This window comes from Saccopteryx leptura, chromosome 3, assembly GCF_036850995.1.
Source record: "Saccopteryx leptura isolate mSacLep1 chromosome 3, mSacLep1_pri_phased_curated, whole genome shotgun sequence".
Lineage (NCBI taxonomy): Eukaryota > Metazoa > Chordata > Mammalia > Chiroptera > Emballonuridae > Saccopteryx > Saccopteryx leptura.
This window is the reverse complement of record NC_089505.1, coordinates 85,247,124-85,271,464: the sequence shown is the minus strand read 5'-3', so window position 1 is coordinate 85,271,464 and position 24,341 is coordinate 85,247,124. Positions and strand designations below refer to the sequence as shown.

General features: G+C 58.0%; 1 protein-coding gene across 5 annotated transcripts in view; it reads right to left on the bottom strand.

Annotated features, from left to right (window-relative positions):
• PRDM16 (PR/SET domain 16) overlaps positions 1-24,341 on the bottom strand; it is a 309,142-nt gene that overhangs the window by 38,858 nt on the left and 245,943 nt on the right. For all 5 annotated transcript variants that reach the window (XM_066374857.1, XM_066374858.1, XM_066374859.1 and 2 more), the window contains exon 4: positions 8,613-8,747. In XM_066374857.1, the coding sequence (XP_066230954.1) occupies positions 8,613-8,747 (135 nt within the window). The remainder of the gene's footprint in view (positions 1-8,612; positions 8,748-24,341) is intronic.

The following is a 24,341-nucleotide window of genomic DNA, read 5'->3' as shown; positions in this document are numbered from 1 at the left end:
ACCAGGTACGCATCCTCTGGGTGGTGATGGTCGGGGGCTCCCGCTCCACATATGAGCCAGTACCAGGGAATCCTGCTTCTTAAATCTGGAAACATCAGAGAGCGGATGCCTCTTTTAGATCAATCCACTGCCTATTACCTGGGGCTTGAGTGTTTGGGCCTCAAGCTAACTGTAACCAAGAAGCTTCCAGAAGCCTGAAGGCCCCAGGCTCAGAGGATAGGCGGGGAGGGCAGAGATAGTAGACCCAAGACCAACCCCTCTGCCCCTGGAGACCAGAGGGTGGAGGCTTCTTCCCCTTGTTTTCATCCAGAGGTCATCACAGAGGACCTGGTGGACAGGTACCCAGCCGGGCTTCCCAGCAACCGCTGGACATGGGTCCAGTGTCCCAGAGACTGCGTTGGCACATGGTTTGCCTACCTCCCCCCTACTCCCCCATGGCCACGGGAAACATCTGGAAGGTTGAGCTTCCTGAAAGCTTGCTGGACCCCTTCCCCTTGCCCCAGAGCACGTCCAGTTGTGAACTCCCTCACAAACCGCCAGTCCCAACTCCACACGGACTCACAGTGAACCCGCAAAAGGACACACTGCGCGGCACCACGTCCCCACGCGGAGGCGGACGGCAGAAACACCCTGCCCAAGCACACACCTCTCACTGCGCGTGAAGTTCCCCTTTCCCTGCCCTCACTAGCCGTTTTATTTGGCTGTTATTCTCAGATACGTCCGTAAAATAATAGATGTTAAATAATAATAATAATAGATGTGAAAATGAATTAAGAAACTGGACCATATTAACTTCCATAATTAAACCAACCATTAGGAACATCCCAGTTTTGTATCGTTTTACAAAAAAAAAAAAAAATTACACAGGGAATGAATTATTATTATTTTTAAATAATCCGACCTCAGCTGCTGTTTTTCAAAATCTGACCCAAAGTGGATTGGAAGCTCTAACAAAGCGCCCTTGAACCTCTGAGGCGGTGAGTCTGGAGTTATTAAATAAGCAGGGACGGTCGCACTTTCTCGAGGCAGCCGGCGAGCACTTCCAGCAACGCATGTTGTAACGAACGCCACCGCGCGCCGCCGGCGCCCGCCTCTGAGCGCAGGCCGGGGAGGCCCCTGTGCGGGCGCAGAGCGGAGGGCCCGCGGCCAGAGCGGCGGCTTCCGCGGGTCCCCGTTAGAGGGCAATGTGGGCCTGCCCGCAGCGTCCGTCCTTCCGCGCCGCGCGGCACGCACCCCGCTCCGCCCCCTGCCCCGCGAGGGCTCGGGACGCGCTCTGACCTGGCGTCCTGGCTCGGCGCGCGGCTCCAGGGAGGTCGCGTCCTCCGTGGGCCCGGCTGTGGGGCTCCAATCCGGCTGGGCTGGCGGGGCTGGGTGCGGCGCCTCCCTCCTCTGCCTTTCCCCCTGACCTCCTCGGACCCTCCGGCCCCCCCTCCTCTTGAAAGGCCACCGGTTCTCTCAAGACCCCCACCCCGGCTCCTAGGGCGGCCGGACTTCCTCCTCTGACCCCCTCTAAAGGCCGCAGGACCTGCTGGGACCCCCCCCCCCCGCACCTGCACTCTGAGGCCACCCGGGTCCCCGCCCCCCACACCCCTCCCAGCTCCGAGGGCTGATCGACCTCCTGGGACCCTTCCGCACCCACCCCTCCAATCCAAGGGCCACCGGACGCCCTCCGAGGCCGACCGGCCTCCTGGGGGACCGACCCTCCCTGGAGCCGCTGAGGGAGGGTATAGCGCGCTGGGGCTCGAGGAGCGATTTGCGCGCCACGGTTGACCCCTTCCCTGCTCGGGACCCACAGGACAGCCGGCCGCCCGAGTGCCTGGCGTGGGTGCGAGCTCAGGACGCCTGGGAGGGCGGCGGGCCGGTAGCCGTGGCCGCCTGGACTTTGAGCTGCAGATGGAATTAATCGCTATTAGTGTTAATCGCAGAGCCCCGGGCGGGGCGGGGGTGGGGTGGGGGGACAGTCTCCGGACCTGCCTCCACCTAGAGGAGGGGTCCAGGAGGAGAAGGGAATCGGCACAAACTTTTCCAAACGCTGGCGGGCCGCCTTCCCCAGTGGCGCGGAGGTCCGTACGGAAGCCGCGGGCGTTTTTTTTATGACCCGTCCCCAGTGGCACAAAAGGCCTTATCAGCCAGACGCGCTGACAAAGCCGCGGTCGGTCGGCGGGGTCGGGCGACTTCCCGGGACAAAGGCCGGGCTTAGGTGGGACTGAGGCCCGGCTGGTTGGTTGCTCCTGGCTTGCAGGGCCGGTAGATTGCGCGCTCGCTGTACTGAGACGGCCCTGCCCCTCCGGGGCCTGTAATATATTATTGCCGCCTCTTAAAAATTCCTGAAGTCGGTTTATCGCCTTCCTTTTATTGTCTGCTCCTCAGTCCATCATACCCAGACCCGAGGGCCAAGTCAACCCCAGGCGGGCGCGCACAGCCTGAGCCAGAGGAGTTTCCACAAGAGGGGAGAGAGAAATCTGCCTCCCTCTCCGGAGCCCTTTCACGCCGGCTCCGCTGCCAGAAGGAAACACCCGTGTTTTGTTCAAGTGACAGCATCTAAGTGTCGGTGCCTATTTTTTTTCTGAACAGCCGCTGCCCTGCCCGCGCTGCCTGCCTAGCCCGGGTCGTGCGCCCAACGTGGCTGAGACGCAGCCCTTCTCTGGTTTCAGATCCCGGGCGGGGAGCTGAGTTTACTAGCGCCAATAAATGTCTGCTCTAAATGCTTCTGACAATAACCGTGCCAAACAGACTCGATCTGAGGAAAGTCCTTGCTTCCGCCGCCCAGGGTTGCTTTGTAAGGACACGGACTTTTATTGAACACGGGCAAACAACACCCAAACTGGTCCCTGGGTGTTGTAACTTGCTCAGCAGCCTGCCCGTGTCCCTCCCCTTTATCACCCTCCCCCCCCCACAAACACACACGGCACTCCTTGTAGATGGACCGAGGTGTAGGACTCAGCAGTGACCACGTTCTCAACAAAAAGGCAGAGAAACTGCTTCAGAAGTGTTGGATTTAGCACAACCCACGTTCCGTTCTGCTGGGCCTTTTATGAAAAGGAACATCATATTCCCCTCACCCTCCCACCCCCAACAACATTGTTTAAGATAAAGAAATATTTCAAATTTCTAATAGGGACTGGGGGGAGGTGGAGCCTGTCCCTATGGATACAGTTTCCATACAGTTTATGAAGTTGTTGGGTTTTTTTTAATATCAAATCAATTCCCAAGGATAAATACTATCTTCCAAAAGGAACTCTTAAGAACTACAGCTTTTATTTATACTCAATCTTAGAATTCTTAAATTTAAATAGATATTACAAAAACTGCATGCGCGCTGCCCCCGGGGTAGAAAGATGACTGGATGCCGACTCCCGGCCAGCGCAAAGCACAGGGCTGCAGCCCTCGCTGCCCCTCTCCTGGGAATGAACGCTGTTCTCAGAGACAGGAAAGTGATCAGGTGAACCGGGACGACTTTTCTCCCCCCCCCCCACCCCATTCTGAACAGTTTGAGACATTTTAAAGCAGCTCTCAAATACCGTATTTGAAATTTCTTTCAGTGTGCTGCTTATCTTAAAAAAAAAGAAAAAAAAAAGAAGAAAATTCAACGTCTCTCCATCCTAGATTCTGAAACTTCAGTGGTGCTTGAATTCATGAAGGCTTTTGGTGTAGTGCCTGAGGGGCTTTTCACAGAAGAACACAGCAAGAGGAATTTGAAATCCCTCTAAGGGAACCACTGAATGCAAATTCACCCAGGGGTCCATCCACCTCTCCCCGGTCATTGGTCCTTCAGAGGGAGGACATTGGCCTGAGAATTATGCCTGGGCATTTTTTTAAATTTTTTGATCTCTTGGGGACACCGGAGGGTAGCATCGTGCCGCCCCATTGCTTCAAGGACTTTGGATGTGCCACCACAAATCTTCACTATTTGCTGTTCCTAAACAGTGGGTGGCCTGCAGGTCGTCAGCAGTTCTGGGTTCCCGTCCCAAGGGCACGGAAACAATTCTTCCCTCTGGCCGTGGGAGGCGAAGGCTTGCTGTACGGGATTTGCCGTGCACCTCTCTTCCCGTGCACGTGGCTGAAGTCGTCTGCACCTAAATCTTCAGTTTCACTGTAATCTCTTCTGCCCCCTTCCCAGCGGCTCAAAACATTAAAATAATAATGATAATAATAAATCTACGCACTCATCTCTCAGGTGCCCAGTTTGGACCTGGATATTACTTCTGCCTCCGTATAAATTATGGGGTCACAGTTAAACTGTCTTCATCATTCTTTAACTGGCTTCTTGCAACAAAGCGTCCCACTCGATGAAGGAGGGAAAAGAATATGAATTCTGACAGATGATCACAGCTGGTCGGTATTGTGACAGGGGAGGAGGCTGGATTTATTATATCTTGTTCTTTGGCCAAAAAGAGGGCTGGGAGTGCGCTCTGAAGAAGGCTCGCTAAAATCGGACAGCGTTCTGACTCAAAACAAATTGGATACATCTTTTTTTTCTCTCTCTCTCTCTCTCTCGTTTTTACGTCTTTTGTAAACTGGTCAGGAAATGCTGAAAAACGATTCTCCTTCCCATCTCGTTTTCCAAGGGAAAGTCATGTCCCTTTAAACTGGCCAATTCATTTATAAATTTTACTTTACAAAAACCGTGGCGGAGGAACACAGAGGCAGAAAGGGGACCATCGGGACGCGGAGCAGTGAGGTGGCTGTATGTCAGAGGCCTGTTGTTTCAAGTCCCTGCACTGGCAGAAAGAGGGGTCCGCATCGGGGCAACAGAAACGAAAGCAAAAGGAAAAAAACAAGCCCTACGCCAATGGGCAGCGCGGTGGCCAGCATGCACCGGGTTTGCATTAGGATCAGGGTTGGCTCGTGCCTGGGGCTGCGTGGTTATCAGTCGACTAATCTGCTAATGAAATGCCTTTGTCTGACACAGAAAAAGAGATCAGCTTCATCTGCTTCCATGTTGGGGGGTGGGCCAGCCCCTCCCACTCTGCCAGAGCCCCTCACCCGGCCTCTAGAATGTACAGCTGGTGTGGGTTTTCCTGCTGTGCAGCCCTCAAGGGTAATGGGGTTGTCATGGGACTCATAGGAGAGGGAGGTTCAGAGCCCCAAACTCTGCTCCCAAACATATGTGTGACCCCAGCACCATGTCACATCATCCTCAGCCCCATGGCCCTATTGCCGCCTCGCCACCAACATCCTTGCCCTGTGGAGGGGACGTGGGAGCCCCCTCCTACCCTCCTTCCGCCGTGGGCGCTCTATTGACACGCTCTTGTTTTTTTTCTCACATCAGAATGAAGCCAGGAACAGAGCCCGCCTGTCTCTCCTGAAACATTTCAAGACAACGCGTTTGCTTGTAATTGTGGGAGCATGAGCCCACACCGTGCGGGGGAGGGCGAGGGTGCCAGGACGGAGGTGCCCGCAGCTCTGCTTTGTCCTCCGTTCCTGCCAAGCTGCAGAGGTGAACAGACGCAGCCCAGGGTCTACAGCTGCGACCCAACCACCCCCGACGACCCCAGAGGAAGACTCAGTCTCTGCCCAACCATCTACTGGGGACATTCTGCTCCTAGCAGCCCTGAAGCCCACATGGTCTCAGGACCACATAAGCCCTCTATGATGCGGCCATGCCCAGGAGGGAATCCATGGCCCAGTGTGGTCCCTGCTGCCCTGTACTCCCCCGTCCAGAACCACGGGGAGGAGGGCCGGGGTGGGCACCAGAGGAGCAGGGAGGCTGCTGCCTCCCCTAAGGTCCCCTGGGGCAGGGGACCTCTCAGAGCAGCAGGGGACCAAGGGGAAGGTCTCCAGGCAAAGCCGAGAGAGAACCCGCAGGCGGGGCTGGGAGCACTGCCCTGCAGCCCCACGCCCGTGGGGATGACAGAGCTCGTGGAGAAGATGGCCAACTTCAGGTGGGAGTGGAGGCCGGCGCTGCCCGGGAGGGTAGTGTTGGGAACTGTGGTGGCAGCTCCCACGGCGAGGAGGTGGTACGTTGGAGGAGTTCTCGGGGACCCTCTGGACACTGGCTGAGTTCTTTCACTCCCGGGGTCACTCCGTCTCTTGTGCATCTTCCCTGCCCGGATCCCCACAGGGGCACAGGCTATACCAGGATGGGGGCCTCGGTGTGCCAGGAGCTAGGGGCAGGCAGGCCTGATGGCAGCAGTCTGTGCAGGCTCCAGGGAGAATGAGGCCGGGCCCGACGGACACTCTGCCTGTAGGTGCTAGTCTGTCGGTGTTTGGGCTCCCCAAGTGCCCGTACCATGACCCGAAAAGCCTCTAGCTGCTCAGAGCCCCCCTGGACACGCGTGGCCCAGTTGTAGCAAAGGCCCTGGGCTGAGGGGAACCTCAGGGGCCCGGTGACACCAAGAGTCACCATGTGGTCCAAGGAGGTGCTCCCTGGCGAAGGGCTCCTCTCTCCCTCAGGCTCTCCTGGGGGAGCGAGGGAGAGGGCTGAGGACTTGACCAGCTCCAAGGGTAAGAGTTTCTTTAGCCATTGCAAGCATTGCATTTACTTAAAAACACACTCCCCATGCTTCTCCTGAGTTTGTATACTATAATGGGGGTGACTGTCCCCTGAGGCCGTGTGGGGAGAAGCAGCTAGCAGGCGAGGAGCAGCCCAGAGGAACTGGGATAGTTGGCTGAGTGTCCGTAACAGAGCCAGGTATGTTTCTGACTGCGGGACGGAGCATCTGAGCAGGTGAGCATTGGGGGTGAAAGTGGGGTTAACCGGATGGGAATCAGTAAGCATTTAGGACTTCTTACTCCATCCTGGGGGAAAGCACTGCTGCACTCCTGGTCCCGACCGACCACAGACCACCATCACCGTGGAAAGAGTGGGCAAAACAGTTCAGCTCCATTTAGAGCTGAAATCGACACTCCCCGGAAAAGGTGAACAATGAAACAAAGATGTTGGGAGACAGGTTGATCTCCGCCGATGAAGATTATACATCTGTCTGCTTTTCCGAAAGCTTGCCGTGTACAGACCCTGACTTTCCTCCTGCGCGGGGGTTCCCCCATGCCAGCGAGCATTCTTTTCCTAAATGGGAAATCTGAAGGCTTCGTTATTCTCCTGTCCATCATGTCACAAGAGCCCGGCCCTGGCTCCGGCCCCAGCCCCAGCTGAGGACCCACGCACGCTTTTCCAAAACAAGGGGCGAGAAGACTGCCTTCCTCCGCGCCTTAAATCAGACTCCCCTTTTTGCTCAACATTCACCGCCTCTGGAAAGGAAAGTTTTTTTTTTGTTTGTTTGTTTTTTTTAAAGTACCATTATAATTTTTATGTTTGTTCTTTAGATTTCTACCTGCAACAACTTTTTTTTTTTTTTTTGCATCAGGAAAAAAAGTAACGTTCAATATGTCGAGTTCTAACCAGAAGCCGTAGATGTTCTGGGGAGCAGAGGTGGACTTGAGCCTCACCTTCCGGTGTCCAGTGCCACGTTGTGTCCCGGGAAGCCCTGCTCGGGGGGTGCAGGATGATGCCCTCCGGGGACACCCAGCTGATGAGGGAGAGCTGCCTGCCCGCCCTCATGCCCATGGGGGGTCCTGGGCGGGACCGCCCTGGTGGCGGTGGCCCCTGTTTGATTATTAATGCCAAACTGTTCTCCAACGTCAAGAGCCTCGAGCCCGATGTTAATGGTTTGCACAGGCAAAGCGAGAATGTGCCCTTTGTTATGTGGTCTCCGCAAACATTTCTAAAAGCCATGGAATCCTTTTCGCAAGTGAAATCTCATGTGTCACCCCAAGAGATTATAGGGCAGAAGCAAACAGCTCCGAGGGAAGGGGCTGGGCCCCCCCGGCGGCTCCCAGGAAAAAACCCAGTCCTCTGGGTTCGAGGTGACTACCTGGTCCCCGAGGGGCCGAGGAAGGTTCCGGACAGGAGAGGAAAAGGGCTCTGGGCCACTTGCCGACTTGTAATTAGAGTCATCACTGGGGCCGCTCCCAGCGCCAGGGACAGGCTGCCTTCTTGGTCTGAAGGAACTCCGCATGGCTTCTTCCATCCTGGTCAGCCTGTGGGTCTGGACGTCCACCACGAGGAACCACACTCGGAGAGGTCTGCCGCCCGGGGTGGACTGGCCACCCCTGGCCAGTGAGTCACCACCGCAGGCGGGCCTGGCTACCACAGTGGCCCTCGGGGGTTCTGAGCGGCTGGGGCCATGTCAGCCTTCCAGAGAGTCAGCGCTGACCCTTCCGGAGGGCTTGGCTAAACAGTGCTGTTTGGATGCAGTTCTCCTGAAGACAGTCCACTCCCTGCTTCTCCTGTGTCCATCACCCCAGTGGGGGCACGGTGGGGAGCGTGGGCCCCGCGGTCTTGGCTCCTATCCGCTCTGGCTGCTTTGCTTTAAGCACATCGTCATGGTTCGGTTCCCAGGCCTGTCAGCTCGGGGAGGCCACTGACCGAAATCCCTGATGGAGCTGGCATGGGGGAGGGTGTCGCTGAGCTCCCGGAGACCCTGCGCTGACCGACTGTCAAACAGCCACGCCCCCCCCCGCGGCAGGACGAGGCTTGGCAAAAGTCCATGGCAGAGGTCAGCGGCCCCTTCACCTCAGCACCCCCACTGCCCCTCATCTCAGTGCTGAGGCCCCCAGCCCAGCCGCGGGGGTGGGGCAGAGGTCACCTGTGCACAAGCCCCCCGACCCACCTGCTCGTTGATCTGACACATGGTGAGGTTCTGGTCATCACAGGAACACGCCACACGGATGTACTTGAGCCAGCTGCCGGCTCCGGCCTGGCTGGCGTCCAAGCAGAACTTCTCGCCACCCAGGTCTTCGGAGACCTGCCCGGGAAGAGAGAAAACCAAGATGAGTCAGAGGCATGGCGTTCGCCCCATGAGGTACTGGCGGCTCGGGCTCAGAGAAGCAGGCAGCTGACCGTCTGGCCATCAGCCAGGCCTCCCTCGGCCCACCCAGTCCACCCACCCAGGAGCCCCCGGGGAGCCCCGTGAAGGGGAAGAGGGGACCTTTTAAATTTTCTCTCACCGAGCAGGTCACTGGCCCAGAATGAAAAGTGCCACCAGCGTAGCAAACGCTCCCCAGCCACACTGCCCCACGTGTGAGAGAGCAGAGGCCTCCGGTCTCGGCACAGAGCCCTCTGCTGAGGGGAGCGGTGCAGGGCGACGGAAAACCACGCTCGAAGGTAAAGGTGTTGGGTATGCGGCCGGCTGCACGCGAGCCGGGGTGAGCGCGTGTGCACACACCAGCGTGCATAGCACCCTGAGACTCAGAGAAGCATTTGGTTTTCTGAAAAGTGGAAAGTTTCATCTGACACCATGGCCTGTAGCCACGGAGCCTAGCTCATGCCTGCAGGGCCACAGGGCTCCTCCCGGCTGTCGTTATGGACATTTCCCGGGCCGGCTCTGACAGGCAGGGGCTGTCAGCTTCTCAGAGCCACCTTGGAGCGGCCCCCCCCCTTTTTTTTTGTGAAGAACAGACTGCTGTCCCAGCTCAGAGAGGGACTCCCTAAACTTGCTGGACCCCGAGGGGAAGAAGCAGCAGGCGGGGTCCCATCCCTCACCCCCACCTGCTCTGTTCCGTGCCTACTGGGACTCCGGCTGCAGCTGTGGACGCAGCAGCATGTGGGGGATCACGTCTGGGGCAGCCCAGCCCGGCGCAGAGAGCATGAAGGGGGGGGAGGAACAGGGGCTGAGATCACCGCCACACAGAGGTGCTGGTGAGCAGGTGATGGGAGCAGAGCGTCAGAAGGACCCGGGGAAGTCAGGGCGGGGGGCAGTGTCCTCTCCCAGCGCGGACGGAGGAGGCCTGCCCAGGGCACCACGGCCTCTGCTTCCCGGAGTTCTCCTGAGAGCCCTGTTATGAACGCTCAGAATCTGGGACGAGAAGGAGACTGTCTCCAAGGCCTGGGGAAGAGCCCTCCCTCCGGCCAGAGAATCAGGGTGCTTTCTGTAAAGAGTTCTGGTGGTCTCCAGATATCCAGAGACACTTTCTAGAGAGCCAGGGGTCCCATGAAGTTTTGGGGGAGGCAGCTACTTTGCCATGGGAGATGCAGGAACTGTCTCCAGCCTGTATGTGCGTCCATCCTCACAGCCCCTCCTCTGAAATATAAGTCTCTGAGTGACAGTCTAGCACCCAGTTGTGCTGAGATGCCATGAGGAGTTCCTTCAGACCAAGAAGGCAGCCTGTCCCTGGTGCTGGGAGCGGCCCCAGTGATGACTCTAATTACAAGCCGGCAAGTGGCCCAGAACCCTTTTCCTCTCCTGTCTGGAACCTTCCTCGGCCCCCTGGGGACCAGGTAGTCACCTCGATCCCAGAGGACTGGGTTCTTTCCCAGGGAGCCCGGCCCCTTCCCTCTGCAGGTCGACCGGGCAAGGGGTGGTGAGTCCAGGGGCCTCAGTTCTGAGAATTCTCCATTTGAGGGGGACTTTAACCAAAGGGACCTGATCTGAAAGAGGACCAAAACCGGGGAGTCTGGGCAGCTCCCCGCAGTCTCTGTCCCAGCCTCCAGCCCTCAGCCACTGCAGCCCAAGTGCTCCATGGCAAGGGGGGAGGGGCGCGGCCTGCTCCTTGCCACATCAGCAGGCCCATGTGGGCTGCCCGGTGGTGTGGAGCACAAGCCACGTGGGAGGGGCCCCTCCTCTCACCTTCCACCCCAACTGAAGGAAACCCGCCGAAAAGACCCACCAAACAAAACCTGTGGTTAGTGGCACCTCCACTCGGCAAGGCAGCCCCACCGCCTGCTCCTGTCACATGAGGAAGAGGGCTGACTGGGGGGGGGGGGAGTGGAGCTCCCTGTGGTCCCCACCCTGCTGCCTGTGCCACACAGGTGCTGGCAGGGACAGGGTGGTCTCTGTTTCCCTCTCTCTCACTCTGTGTGTGTATGCATCTCTCTCTGCCCAGCGCCTTATCTAGGCACAGGGCCGGGGACTTCAATGCTTCTGGGGTCTAGCTGGCTCAGGGTGTCACCTCACCTTTACCTTCCAGGACTTGGGGCTTGTATCCCCCAGAAACGTCGGAAGAAGAGCCATGCTACCAACAACTTATTGTCCTAAGTACTTGGGAAGCACTCTCTGTCCAGTTTGCAAACTTGTTTGTGTGTGTGTGTGCGCGCGCGCATGCACAGGTGCATACATGTGCGTGTGTGTGTGTGTGCATGTGTGCCCGGGTATATACATGTGTGTGGGGGTCAGGGATGTCACTTGGGTGGTTGTGGGGGCAGCCAATGTGTTTTGGAAAGAGACAGATCAGCTCCAATGAGGGATGGGCCCCCAGCAGACCACAGAGCCGCGCCCGCCCCATAGAGCACCTTTACCTCCTTCCAGGACGCCTCCCATCTCCCCTCCTCACACATCCCCAGTGGGTCCGGGACCAGCGCACCCCTATGCTGGGATGCAGGTGTCAAACGCAGACATAGGGGCCCCAGGCCAGGCCCCGGGCGCAAGTGCTCTGGGGCCCTGGACTCTGCATTCTGCTTTGCAGACTCACTCCCCAAGGGCCCCTGTCTACAACAGTGAGAGGGTCTCCAATGCACAGATTGGGGGGCTCCTCTGCTCTCCCCTTTCCTTCTGTCACCCCCCCTCAGAGCACGCTGGCCCCTTTCGGCTCCCGAGGGACCTGCTGGGGGGGGGGGGAAGGTGGAGAAAAGTCCGACACAGCCTGTTGCTTCCCAGTTCCACCAAAGGGACGGCTGGAAGGTTCCAGGCTCAGCCCCTCTGACCCCCACACCCAAGCCCTTCCTTAGCTTCCGTGAGCAAGTCCACACCTGCAGGCACAGGGACCCCACCACGTGCTCCCAGGCAGCCTGGTCTGTTGCGGACCCTGAGGCAACACTGAGAAGAACCCAGGATGAACAGGCCCTGCCTTCCGGTAACTTCCCATCTCCGCCCCTGCAGAACGAGCCTCTCCTCTTCCCACACGAGGGACCTGCAGGTATCTGTACCTGACCCGGGTTCTTCTAAACCTCCCCTGTGCCCAGGCAAATATCTCTGGTTCTCTCAAGGGTGTCTGAACATGGACACGGCTGGCTGCTGACCCCCAAGGAACACTGTGCTGGAGCCTTCACACGGTCTCTGTCCCTCTCGGGGTGCAGGGCCTGAGCTTGGGGGGCCACAATCTTCTGGGGCCTCCCCCACTGGGTGCCCAGTGTGCTCCCACTCCCTGGCCAGCCACGTCCCTTCCCTGGTCACTCTTGGGAAATGTCCCTTCTCCTCAATCCAGTAGACCTGGTCCCCAGCCACTGACCATTTGAATGGTCACTAGGTGGCAGTTATTTCCTGGTGGCCCCTAACAGAGGCAGTCCCTCTCTCTGGTGGGCACCCTGGCTGGCTTTCTGGGGTGACAGAGGAGGTCTTGGTTAACCCCTTCCTTCCAAAGTGATTAAAACTCTCCCTCTGAGAGGCACCAGGTGGAGTCTAACCCTGTCCTCCGGCCTCTCTCCAAATTTAGCTCTTGTTCTCCTGCCTGATCCTGGTCCAAATCCTGGCTTCACAGGAAGCTGCTCCGATGCCCACTCCTCCTACTTGGCCTCGAAGACCCCCCCACCCCTGTCCTCCGCCAGCTCCCCCAGCTCATAAATCAACCCCCATCAGAAACGCCAAGTTATGAAGTAAAGGAATGGAAAAATTCTCTTAACCTTGACAATTTTTTTTGCACATCATTTGAGGTTTCCTGCACTTCTCATTTGTGGGCTCTCAGCTGGGCCAGTTCTCTCCCATTTGGCGGGCATGGCCAGCTGCTGGCCCCGTCCGGGGTGAGCAGGCCGGCGGGGATGCCCAGGTGTCTGTCCTCAGCTTGCCTAATGGATTCTAAGCCTGTAGGACAGAGTGCACCGAGCTGCCCTCCAACTGCGTTGCTGGAACGCGGCTCCTCAGAAGTTGGGGCACAGCGTCCACCTCCCACAGCCGGGTGGGCACCGGGAAGGGTCTCCTCCTCTGCTCTCCCCTGACCTCTTCTTTAAGGACCAATCAGCTGCTTCAGAGCCACCAACTCGAGCCACAGAGCCGAGCAGGCCTCTCCTGTCCATAGGCACCCGCGCACGTGTGCACACACCCCCTGACGATTTACGGCATCTGCGAGGCTTTGGAACAGAAAGGCCATTCTTGTGATGGAGGGAGGTGGGGAAGGCATTCTGGAAACACCTCTGTCTGGGTGCCGACAGGGCCTGGATGAGCTCATAAATCCCCGTCCGGACTCTCATTACGGGGCTCGGTGACGAGATGGCCAAGCGCTGACACGGCAGCCAGGCAGGCAGGCGGGAGTCCCGGCAGGCGGGTCCTGGGTCCTGGGGCCCCAGGTGCTTGGGCTGGGAGGGCAGATGGGGCAGTGAGCAAGGGGGCCACTTCTAGGAACAACAGGTGACTCGGGGAGACGGTCCACCAAGATGGTGGCCAGCCTGTCTCCTAAGAGCGTGAAGAGAGGGGGGGAGGGTAAAGCCAGTGTTTCTGGTCTCTACCAAACAGAACAGTTTCAGGGCAGTGACATGTGTGTGCCAGCCGTGAGGGGACAAGGACCAAGGTCCGTTGATCTCAGACATGCAAGAGCACAGCCAGGAGTGAGGAAGATTCAAGGTGCCCAGCAGGGGACAGCAGTGCCCCAGCTGGGCCGCTGCCCCAGCCCTACATCCCGGGGGTCTTGCCCACTGTGCTGATGACGACTGGAGCCTCCCTGCTTGGAGCCAGACCCCAGAAACCGCCCTCTGTACTGCGTGGGGGCCACGGATGCCTTCGAACATCTGACGAAAGCCATGGACCACAATTTACTCAGATAAAATGCCGTGTGAACTCCCCAAGGTTCTCAGACGTTTGTTTCTCCTGCAAACACTCAGACAGCCAGGGGCCCTGGAGCTCCCTGGGGTTTACATGCGGTCTCCCACAGAGGCCCAGACAGCGGGGCTAAAGTGCTGGCCGGGTGCAGGGCCCCGGGGCTCAGCTCATGGATGCTGGCCCCCCTCTTAGCCCTAACTCCTTCCCTGCCTCCTCCCCTTCCCTCAGACCCTTACTTTACTTCTCCCTTTTCCTTCTTGGTCCAGGGGTTTGCACACCAGGGGGACACCTCAGCCAGTAGCGTTGACACACTTTGCAGAAAACTGGAGGGTACGGTAACAGCAAAGCTGAACTTGGAGTTGATGTCGTGTCCCTCTGGAGAGGGACTTACGCACCCCAATTACGTAAATGGTGCACAGGGGACAGGAAGAGGGGCTACACCCACTTGGGGTTTGGAGGTTGTTCCTCTCTGCCTGCTACAGTACCCGGGTCACCCGGCCATTGGGGTGACCTGAACACTGTCCCACTCCAGGGCTGTCCCCGAGTAGGGTGTTTGGAGGCTGGGCTTCCTCCCCAGCACGGGTCTCGTCCACCACGTAAGTCTGCCGCGTGTCCCGTTGGCCACAAGCGGTGGCCCTGAGCCATCGGATGTAAACAGGCACGCTGGTGATTCAAACTAGCTCTTCCAACTACCGGGAAATACATGAATGAATGACAGAGCCACTCAGCTGCAGGGTCCCTTAGGGGGATGGGCAGTGGGAAGGCGACCAGCATCAGGCGTCTGTTGAAACCTCAGGACCAGCAGCTGAGTCCTGTGGACGGGCAGCCCTGGCTGGTGGGTGGGATCCTCGCCCAGGGGTGAGTGCTCTGTCATCGTGAGATTTCAAGGAAGGCTTGGTGGCTGCGCCTGCAGGGTGCTCTGTAGGGAGGCTGGGCTGTCCACGTGTGCCTTTTCAGCCCTGAACTTCCCAATTCTCCACCTGACCCCATGGGGGGTGGGGGAGGACCTGGGGTCCTGCCTTCATTTCCCCTTTGGTACCAGAGCCGCTTTCCTGCTCTGTGGCTGTGTGAGGCCCGTGGCTCAGGGATGGCTCCTGGCCCCATGCCTACACCTCGTCTGGTCCGAACAGCGCTGTCGTCCCTGTGCTGACCGTGCTGGGTGCCAGCTGCACCTGCTCATCAGAAACGTACAGGCGGAGCCGGCCGGGGAGCTGACCAGGGCGCTGGGCAGAGAAGCAGGCCCTTTCCGGGGCCTCCCAGGTGGGCGACAGGTATAGACTCCAGGCCAGTTGGGAACGTTCAGCGGGTGGCCCAGGGCCCCCAGAGGGACAAACCAGCCCCGGCACGGAGCAGAAGGGGCCTCTTGTGAGCTTCACCTGAAGAATACCTTGGCCCACTTGTGTGCTTCTCGGAATATGGACACGCCCCTGAAGAGAAGGCACGGGTCACTGTGGAACCCAGTGCTGGGGGGACAGCAGGACAGGGCTCTCCTCACAGACCCAGGCCAGGGGCTGGGCAGGCTGCTGTGTGATGGGTGGGGGTCCTGGGGACTGTCCCACCCCCCGAGGGGGGTAGGCTCCTGCAGACACTCCCACAGGGTACTCTGCCCAGGAAGCTCGGTCTTCAGATGTCATGGCACAAGGTGGTTCCCCTGACACGTCTGTAAACTGAATTCCTGTCACGGGGGCCCTGTTTACAGACGCATTCTCTTTGAAGGCGTCCTGCACTGGGGCTGAATGGAACGTGCTCCCAGAAGGTGACGGCCCGAGTGTGACTTCCTGGCTTGTTGCCTTTGGTAGGGAGCAGGCTTCTTTCTCCTAAGGGACACTGAGACTCATCCCACAATAATGAGAGGCTCACCAGACCCTCTCAGGATTCAGCTCAGGCCCCGGGGTCCAATCCTGGAGCCCTGCCTTGGTCACCTCCTCCTAGCCAACCCCAGATGGACATCAGAGTGGGTGACACTCCAAGTAGAAGTAATTGGGGTGGCCTGTTGACACTAGTTCCCAGGGCTGCTTGAGCTCCATCCTTCTCCTGGGGACAGTCTCTGACAGGATGCACAGGGCTGGCCTAGGTCCCTAGGGGGGTGCAGGGCTGGCAGCATGCTCAAGTCGGGCTCACCCCGGCCACCTCCCTCACACACATTCCACAACAGCGTTCACCGTGGAGGGTGGAACCTGGAAGCAAGTGAAGCCTGTCTCACCAGGTGAACCCGACCCACTTCTGTGGCCTTACTGGGCACGTCTCACCAGCACCGAGGCAGGATTTCAGCTGCCGGCCAGACGACAGGGCGGCTAAAGCAAGGGTTTCGGGCTGGACTTGAACCCACTGAGAAAATCAGGCAACCTTGGGCCCAGAACCTCTTCCCCCTGACCCTGCGAGCAGAGAGCTGGTGTCGCAAGGGCAGCTGTTGGCCAGAGTGGTCCCTGCAGAGGTCTGACTTCAGGCAATCCAGGTATAATTTGGGTGTAAATTCTCTGACCCTCCGTGTTCCCCACCACCGTTGGGGGACCGTCTCTGCAGGTGCCCACATGCAGAAGCATGGTCTCTCAGGGTCTCAGCCCTGCCCCAGCCTCAATGGGGCCTTCTGCTCCTGGGGGTGAGGGGTGGAAACCGCCACCACTGGTCCTGCCGCTGTTGGCTGGACCTGGAGGCCAATGAGAGCTTGATGCCCCGGGAAGGACAGTCATGAAAACCCATGGATGTTCCAACATCTGGAACAGCTTGGAAAGTTAAAGGCTATTCGTGCAGAGAAGCCCCCCAAATCCTGGCCTGGCTTGTAAAGTGTCCCCCCGCCCCAGCTTGCAAGTTCCACTCCTGCCCCGTGTGGAGCTCCCAGCTGGCCTCAGGTGGCCCCTGCTCCTTGGGCTGACATGCTTAACACGCCCACAACCCAAACCCTTGTTCAAACCCTGGTTTGATCTGACATCGGGGTGGGGGAGGGGGGTAGGCAGGAGCCCTGGGCCTGAAAGTGCAAAAACCATGGACGCAGAGTGATGTCCTGAAGTGAGACACTCTGGTTCCCTCTTTGTTGTTGGTCATGAAAAGATTTGGAAAAAAAGAAAAAGCTCAAACAACCAACAGCAAACACCTGTGGTGGCATCTCTGCCCACAGGAAGCAACTCCCCCGAGTCTCTATGAGGCCCCCCGCGAGGTGTCACACTCGTAACCTTTCTTTGGCCACACAGAGGGTGACAAACAGCAAAGCTCTTGAGCGGGCACCATCCCCCAGCAGGTGCAGAAGAGTTTCCACAATGCCTAAGCTGCTGCTGCAAATCGGAGGATGGGGGCTTCCACGCCCAGCCAGCGTGTTCCTCCAGGCCTGGGGCCAGGTGCCTCCACTTTCTCTCTGCTGGACAAAAGCCCCAGGTGGGGAAGCAGAGGGCTGGGTCAAGACGCTCCCCAAGGACCTGCGGTCTCCTCCCCCAGCTCTGCCTCCCTGGGCTGGGACCTGTGCACTTTCCAGCCCATGGCCCGGGGAGGAGCTGCCCTGAGGCCCAGGCTCTCATTACCCTCAGATTCTCTCGGCTGCTCAGTCACTGTGGACAACAAGGCAGACTGAGCCCGGTAGTGACTTCACATGCACCTCTCAGAGAACCAGACCCGCTCGCGCTCAGAGAGGCTCAGCGTCCCCTTGCTCCTCACTGCCTCCTCTTCAGACATCCCTCCACCCCTCACCCCCTACAGACTGTGGTCATCGCTGAGCCTTGCCAAGTCTCCAGAGGCTCACATCTTCCCAAAGGGCAGCCACTGCCATAGCCACGTTTGGAGACGAGGAAAAGGAGAGCAAAGAGGTGATCAGTCACTGGCCCAACATTGTACAACAGGAAAGGAGCAGGCTGACTGCACACTGGGCATGGGATGCCTGTCTCACTCCTTTTATGGACTGTGAGGACCAATGTGGCTAAGCCTCCTGGCTGGTCATGCCCTTCTCACCTCTCTGCTTCTTGACCACGGTGGCCAAGGGTGAATAAAGCTTCCCTAGAGCCTCTCCAAGAACTGTGGTTCAGTCAGGGCGCACTGAGTGTCTGCAAAGGGGGATGGGTGGATGGGGTGGGCGGTTGGATGGATGGATGAATGGATGGATGATGGATGGATGATGGACAAATGGATGATGGATGGACGGATGGATGGATGAATGGATGGTGGGTGGATGGTGGATGGATGGAGGGATGATGGATGGATGGATGATGGATGGATGGATGATGGATGGATGGATGGATGGATGGATGGATGATGGATGGATGGATGATGGATAGATGGATGGATGGATGGATGGATGAAGAGTGGATGAATGGTAGATGGATAATGGATAGGTGGTGGATAGATGGTGGATGGATGATGGACAGATACCTTTGGCTATTCCCACTTCCCAAGGTGAGCTATCCTGCCAGGAGTAGAAGAGGTGAAAGAACACATGGACACCTTTCTCAGGAAGCCTGCCCTGATTCCACACAGCCAAGAGGCTCTCACAGGCCCTGACCTATCACAGAATGACTGCAGTTGGTTTTATTTTGCTGATGCCCAGAACCAGGCAGACAGTGGGGCCCCTGTCAATGTTTGGGGCCACAAATGGGTAAAGTGCTTCAAGACAACTGAGACTGGCCTTTGCCCAGCGAGTCTTCCTTTCCTCCTTATTCCATGTCACCTTCCGGACCCCTCTCCTTCCCTTTTCTTCATGGGTTCTATCAAAGGATGTGCAAACCCTCCACTCCGTCACTCTGCTTCTCCAGAAATCAGGGTTGCGATTTTTCCCTGGGTCCAACGTCAGTGTCATTGTCCTGCATTCAAGGTCACAGTGGGACTTCCCCCTGGGTCTGCGAGGCAGAGGCTACAATGGCTTGTCCATCAAGGCGCCCCATGGGACCTGCCACAAAGTAAGTGGTGGTCAGGGGGGGTCTGGCGGGGGACAGCGGGATGGGTCCAGCCAGGGTATATTTAGTCCCTTCCCTGCCGCTGACTCAGTGTCTCCGAGCCCATCCCTTCCTCCTTCTGCAGGGGACGCGTCGGTCTCGAGACGCTCCGTGACTCATCGCCTTCCCTATCAGGCCGCATGTTTTGAGATCAGCTCCCACAAATAGCTCACATCTCAGCAGGCCAGATCTAAGCGAATACCTTGCCAATCCCCACAGAGAGTACTCACAAACTCGGACACAAACATGGTCACTGGCAGAGGACTCCCGGTGCGGGCTGTGTTGTCTTTGGACGCTCCAGTCAGTAGCCAGCTCGGGAGTGGGGGGTGGCGGTCGGCCCCCGGGCAGGCCCACATACGCCGGCATGGGCGCGGGGGCCTAGCCACACCGTTGTTTCAGCTCTACGGAGAGAGGAGCTTGCTGCTTTCCCTCCAAACTTTGTCCTCACGATTCCACCTCCTAAGATTTCTTTTTCGTTTGTTTTTTTTTTCTCTCTTTTTTTTTTTTTTTTTAGCAGTGGTGCCCAGAGCTCAGCCATCATCTGCTTGAGTGAGGAAGGGCCCCAGGGTCCTGTAACTATAGCCCACTGGGCCCGTCTCTCCCTCCCAACCCTCCCAACGCATTCGATGCTGTGCCGGGAGGGATCCTGGGTTCTCCGATTCTCCCGCGCTGTCCATCTCAGGCACGGACCTCAAGAGCCGCGCGCACCGGGCCCGGCCCGGCCTTAGGATGTGAGGTCAGGCTGAGTTGTCTCCCTGGGAACCTAAAGCCGTCTTCCTTCCCAAGCTGTGGGCATGCTGGGTGAGATCGGCGGGTTTGGCAATGATTCACGGGCCGAGGGGAGGCCGAGTCAGACCAAAAATGACAAATGGAACCAATTAAATTCAACAGGTCTGCCGCCCCCCTTCCCCCATGCTCCAGCCGGTCCAGTCACCTCGGACACAATATATTAAAGGAATTAAGAGTGTGTCTCCCACCACGGTGTTACCTGGATCCCTTTCAAGTCTACACCGGCCTGGCCTGGCCAAGTTCAAACGTCTATTTGCGCTCAGGAAGTAGAATCGAAACGGTTTATTAAAATCTAATGACAGGCGTGTGTAGGATATGCATGTCTCTGAGGGGCCCCCACCAGCCTCTCCGGGGCAGCAGAGGGCAGCTGGGCTCCGCATCGACGTGACTGGGAGGGCCTCACAGCGCAGTCACCAGGATCTTTCTTCGGGGATTCTATTGTATTTCTTTTTCTTTTTTTTTTGAAAAATGGCAAAGGGTGGAGGACTGTGCTTCCTCGAGGGAACTGGGCACATGGCTTCTTCTGGCTGTGTGGTGTCTACGATGTTGTTGGATGAGACCAGAAGCCTAGGGAAAGGGGGCACCCTGCTGCGTAGTGAGAGGGGTACGGAGTGGCCTCGGGTGGCTCACCTGTCTGCTGCATCAGGACGTGTCCCCAGGTGACTGGATTGGAGCTGTGTCAGCAAGGGTGGGGCACACTTGGTCCTTCGGTCCTCAGAGTGGGAGCAGCAGGGGTGGGGTGGGGTGGAGGCACTCTTCTGGGGGCGTGGTTAGTCATCTCCATGTGATCTTGGTTCTCAGGGTGTCTGGCCCGTCTACGAAGGGTCACAACAGCTGTGGGTGCAGAGGTACCCCTTTGACGTCTTCCTAGCCGGTGGTGACTGCCCAGGGCGTGATCACAGTGCCCCTCTCCTGCGGCCGAGACACCTCCCCTAAACTTCCTCCGGATGTGGTCCTTCATGTGGCTCCCGAGCTGGGGTCGACGTCCTGGAGGCTCTTGGACACAGGGGTCCTGTGCGGTGACTTCTCAGTGGGTGCTGGGTGCAGCCCCACACAGCAAGGTGTGGGCTGGTCCAGGCAGACATGTCTTCCCCAGGGATCCCACGAAGGCCGGGAATGCTCGGGGGGTGGGGGTGGGCTAGTGGTGACTGCGTGACACCCAGCTCCTCCCCTCTCTGAGGGCCTGGGCTTTTTTCTAGAAGGTTCCCTGCCTCTGTGGGGGAGATTCTGATGGCTCCTGTTTCCCCTCCCCCACTCTGTTTCCTTCCCTCTCACTCTCTATACATATTTCACTTTCATTTTAAATTATTTTTTGTTGGGCTTTCCTCTCCAAGTGATGCCTATTTAAAAATATATATATACTTTTTTTAAAAAAATAATAATCACTTTGATTTTTTACTGTCTCCCAAGGGTCTTGTTTTGAACACAAGGTGTGTTTTTTTTTTTTGGTTTTATTTTTGTTTTTCCAAGTTTACTATCCGTGTTAATTTTTTTAAAGAAAATTTAATGAAAAATAGAAGAAATGAAAACCCAGTAAATTAAAGTGAGCACACTCACTTCCCAACCCAGTAAATCCCTAAGTCCTGGCAACCGTGCACGTTCTGACGGAGAAACACAGACGTCTGGTCACGGTCCCTGGCTGCCTCCCCTTCTGCGCACGCTGCTCTTCTGTGTGTCCGTTCTCTACCACGGGGGCCGGCTGTCTCCGCCAACAGCGTCCCTGCAAAACCTCGGGCGCACGTGAGAGCCGCAGGCAACACAGGGCGTAGAGCTGAGGTTTAAGCCTGCCGGATCCGGTGTTCTGCGGGGACAGGGAACAGCATGGTGACCAAGGTGCACTGGAATGTGTGTTCCCAGCTGAGCGGGCTCTGGGCTGCGTCTCAGGGTCCTTCTCGGGTGTCAGAGATTTTCAACCTTTTTCATTTCATGAGTCACATAAACTAATTGCCAAATTTCTGTGGCACATCAAAAATAAGTATATATATTACTATATATACATATACATACACATTTCCCTATCTGACTAAAAAAAGAAAAAATAGTAATATAGGTATAATGTTGATTCATTCACACTGAATGGCTGTTGTTGTGTTGGCTGTTGTCATTTTATTAACTTGACAAACTAAGGGATAAAAGAGGTCAGTGTCCCTGATCAGTCAGGTCCTACAGGTTTTAAAATTTCTTGTGGCACACCGGTTGAAAATCACCGCTTTTGACTGATAGTTGCAAACGGGCAGGATTCTCAGGACTGGGCTGGCAGCCACCCAGCACAGCCCACCATGGGGGCTCGGTGGGGTCGCTACGCCGCTTCAGCATTCAGGGGCCAGCTGTGATGAGGACTTTGGGGCCGATCACGGCAGGTCTGCATGGAAGGCACCTGCTTGGGGTCCCGGGCAGTGCTCCTTGGGATTCCCGGCCGCTGAAAGCAGGACACGAAGCCACCACTGGAAAGAGGCGCTCTCCTTGGCCCCGGCAGGAGCCCGTGGTGGTGGAGACGCCCCCTTCGGTCACTGCTGGCCTTGCCTGGGGCCCCTGTCGCCGCCTTGCCGTGACTCAGGGCGTGGTTCTGCACACAGACAGTTCCACGAGCCCCCCACATGGCCCTGGGCAACGACGGCTGAGTCCATCCCCACCCAGGGGGTCCTGGCAGCGGCTGGAGGGGAAATGCGTCTCAGCGAACAGCTCCCATGCAGACGGGGACTCAGCTGCACGCGGGGAGAGGGATGTTGCGGAGTTGAAGGACGTCCAGCTGTGTCATGTCCCCTCTCACCTGATGGGGCTCCGTGACTCCTCCGGGTACAGACGAGCGTGGCTCCTTCCCGTGTGCTTGGTGGGAAGGGATTCGAAGGAGGTTTGAGATTCCTGTCGCCGCTTTGTGGCTCCTGGAGAGCTTCCCTTTTATGGGAATCTTAGGAGTAACTGCTCTCTTGGGGGAGCTGATAAGTCCAGACAGGTCGTAAAATCGGGGACCCTGGGGCAGCTCACGCAAGGCTGGACAACCGACGTCTGGGGGCAGCTGTTTCGGGGGAGGCCCCTGAAAAGCCATGTGGCTGCTCTTGGTGCGTCGGCCCCCGGGGGTCTCTGCCGAAACCCGGCCACACAGAGCTTGCGTTTGACCTTCCTCTCTGCTGGAGGGACCCCCCCTCTTCCCAAATCACACCTGCATGCCAGCCAGCCACACGCAGTAACCCCCATCCTTGGGAATGGACAGGGGACCCATGCCCGTGACAGCTGGGTGCCCAGGCGACAGATAGAAGATGCCCCTACTCGAAAGGGCCGGCATCTTGGAAACAGGGCAGAGCCAACGGGAACACGCCACGCACGGAGCCCCTTGCTCCCTGCCCCCCCGCCATGCTACAGAGTCCTCTTTGTGCGCTGGGAGACGGGGAGACCGGGAGACGGGGGCTCAGTGTTCGAACACACAGTTACCGCCTGATAGCATGCAATAGGATGTTAACCACACATTCTAATAAAAAAAAATAAAACAAATAATAATAAACATTTGACCTAGAGTAAAGATCTTTCACGAGACGCCCCAATCCTTTTTCTGCTCCGACCTCGGTTTTTTCTGGACTGGCTCCAGGGAGCCCAGGGTGGTGCGACAGCCTTTTTCTCGGTGGGAACAAAAGGTCTTTTTTAGTCCTAAGGGCTGTCAAGTTTATCCAAATATTCTCAGCTTACTACTAGCCCCTTTCTGAATTGATATTTTCAATAAAAGGATACTTTGTATCTTTAAGCCACACTGGCCTCCCCCCCACCCCCACCTCCACCCCGGGCGAGGATGCGGAGGGCAGGGAAGCCAATTTCCTCGGGGACGGGCGGGAAGAAGGCGTCCCCGGCATCATGCGGTGGGAGTGGGCGACCCCGGGGGGCCAGGCGCAGTGGTCAAGGCTGGGCGCTGAGAGAAGGAGACGGAACCCGCAGAGGGTGCCCACCCTCTGCCCCCCCCCCGCCCCCGCCCGCGTCACAGCATTGCCACGGCACCTCCTCCCTGCCTCGATTCTAATTTTGGCCATGCCTGTCCAGTCTGCCAGCAGCTGCCAAGCGCATTAAGTCATGAGAGCGATCGGTGGCGGCCAGAGAGAATTCATTCCAGCCGGGCCGAGCCGTGCGAGGCCTGTGTTCTCCGGCTGTCGGCACGCCGGGCCGTGAGCGGCCTCACAGGAGCCCGCCTTCCTGACACGGCCAGGGCGATTTCTTAGCCTCAGCTCCTCCCCATCGGCCCAGATGTCTCCTGCTCCCCAGCCCCAGAGCCCTGTCCTGCTAGTGTGCGCGCGTGGACGTGGGCGTAGGCATGCACAGGCGCGTGCCTGTGCACACGGGTGTGCGTGCACGCCTGCGAGCACATGTGCATGAGTGCATGCATGTCTGTGCATCCCCAGCTTGCACACGCACGGAGCCAGCACCCTTCTGAGGGGTCCCTGCAGCCCCCACAAGAGGGCATTTCCTTCCACCGGCCTCCTCCAAACGGCTCTGATTAGCGTTAATGATAATTCTCATTAATCACCTTCGGCGGCTGCAGAATGGAAACGTGGCCGCAGCCGAGTGACAGGACCACTTAGGCGGTATTTATGACCTGTGTGTGCAGCGGCAGCACCGAGCCCTGACACCTCTGGCCTGCGGCTGACATCAGGGCTGACACTGGGGGCCACCGGCTGCCCAGCACAGAGGCTCTGTGTTTTTCCTCTTCGCCCGACCCCAGGCCTGCCCCACCCCGGGAGCCCTCCCGCTGCCCAGCAGAGCTGAGCAGAGGCTCCCTGTCAGGGCCCATGGTGGCAGGGGGAGCGGGGGCTTGCGGGGAGCGGGAGCAGGAGAGGCTCTTGTTGTCAGGAAGCCCCCGCCCGCTTCCCAAGCAGCACCGCACAGCCCCTTCCTGTCTCCGACTGTGTGTGTGGGTGGGTGGGGGGGAGGAGGGTCCAACGGCTCCGTGTTCCTGTCCCTGCCCCGGGGGAGC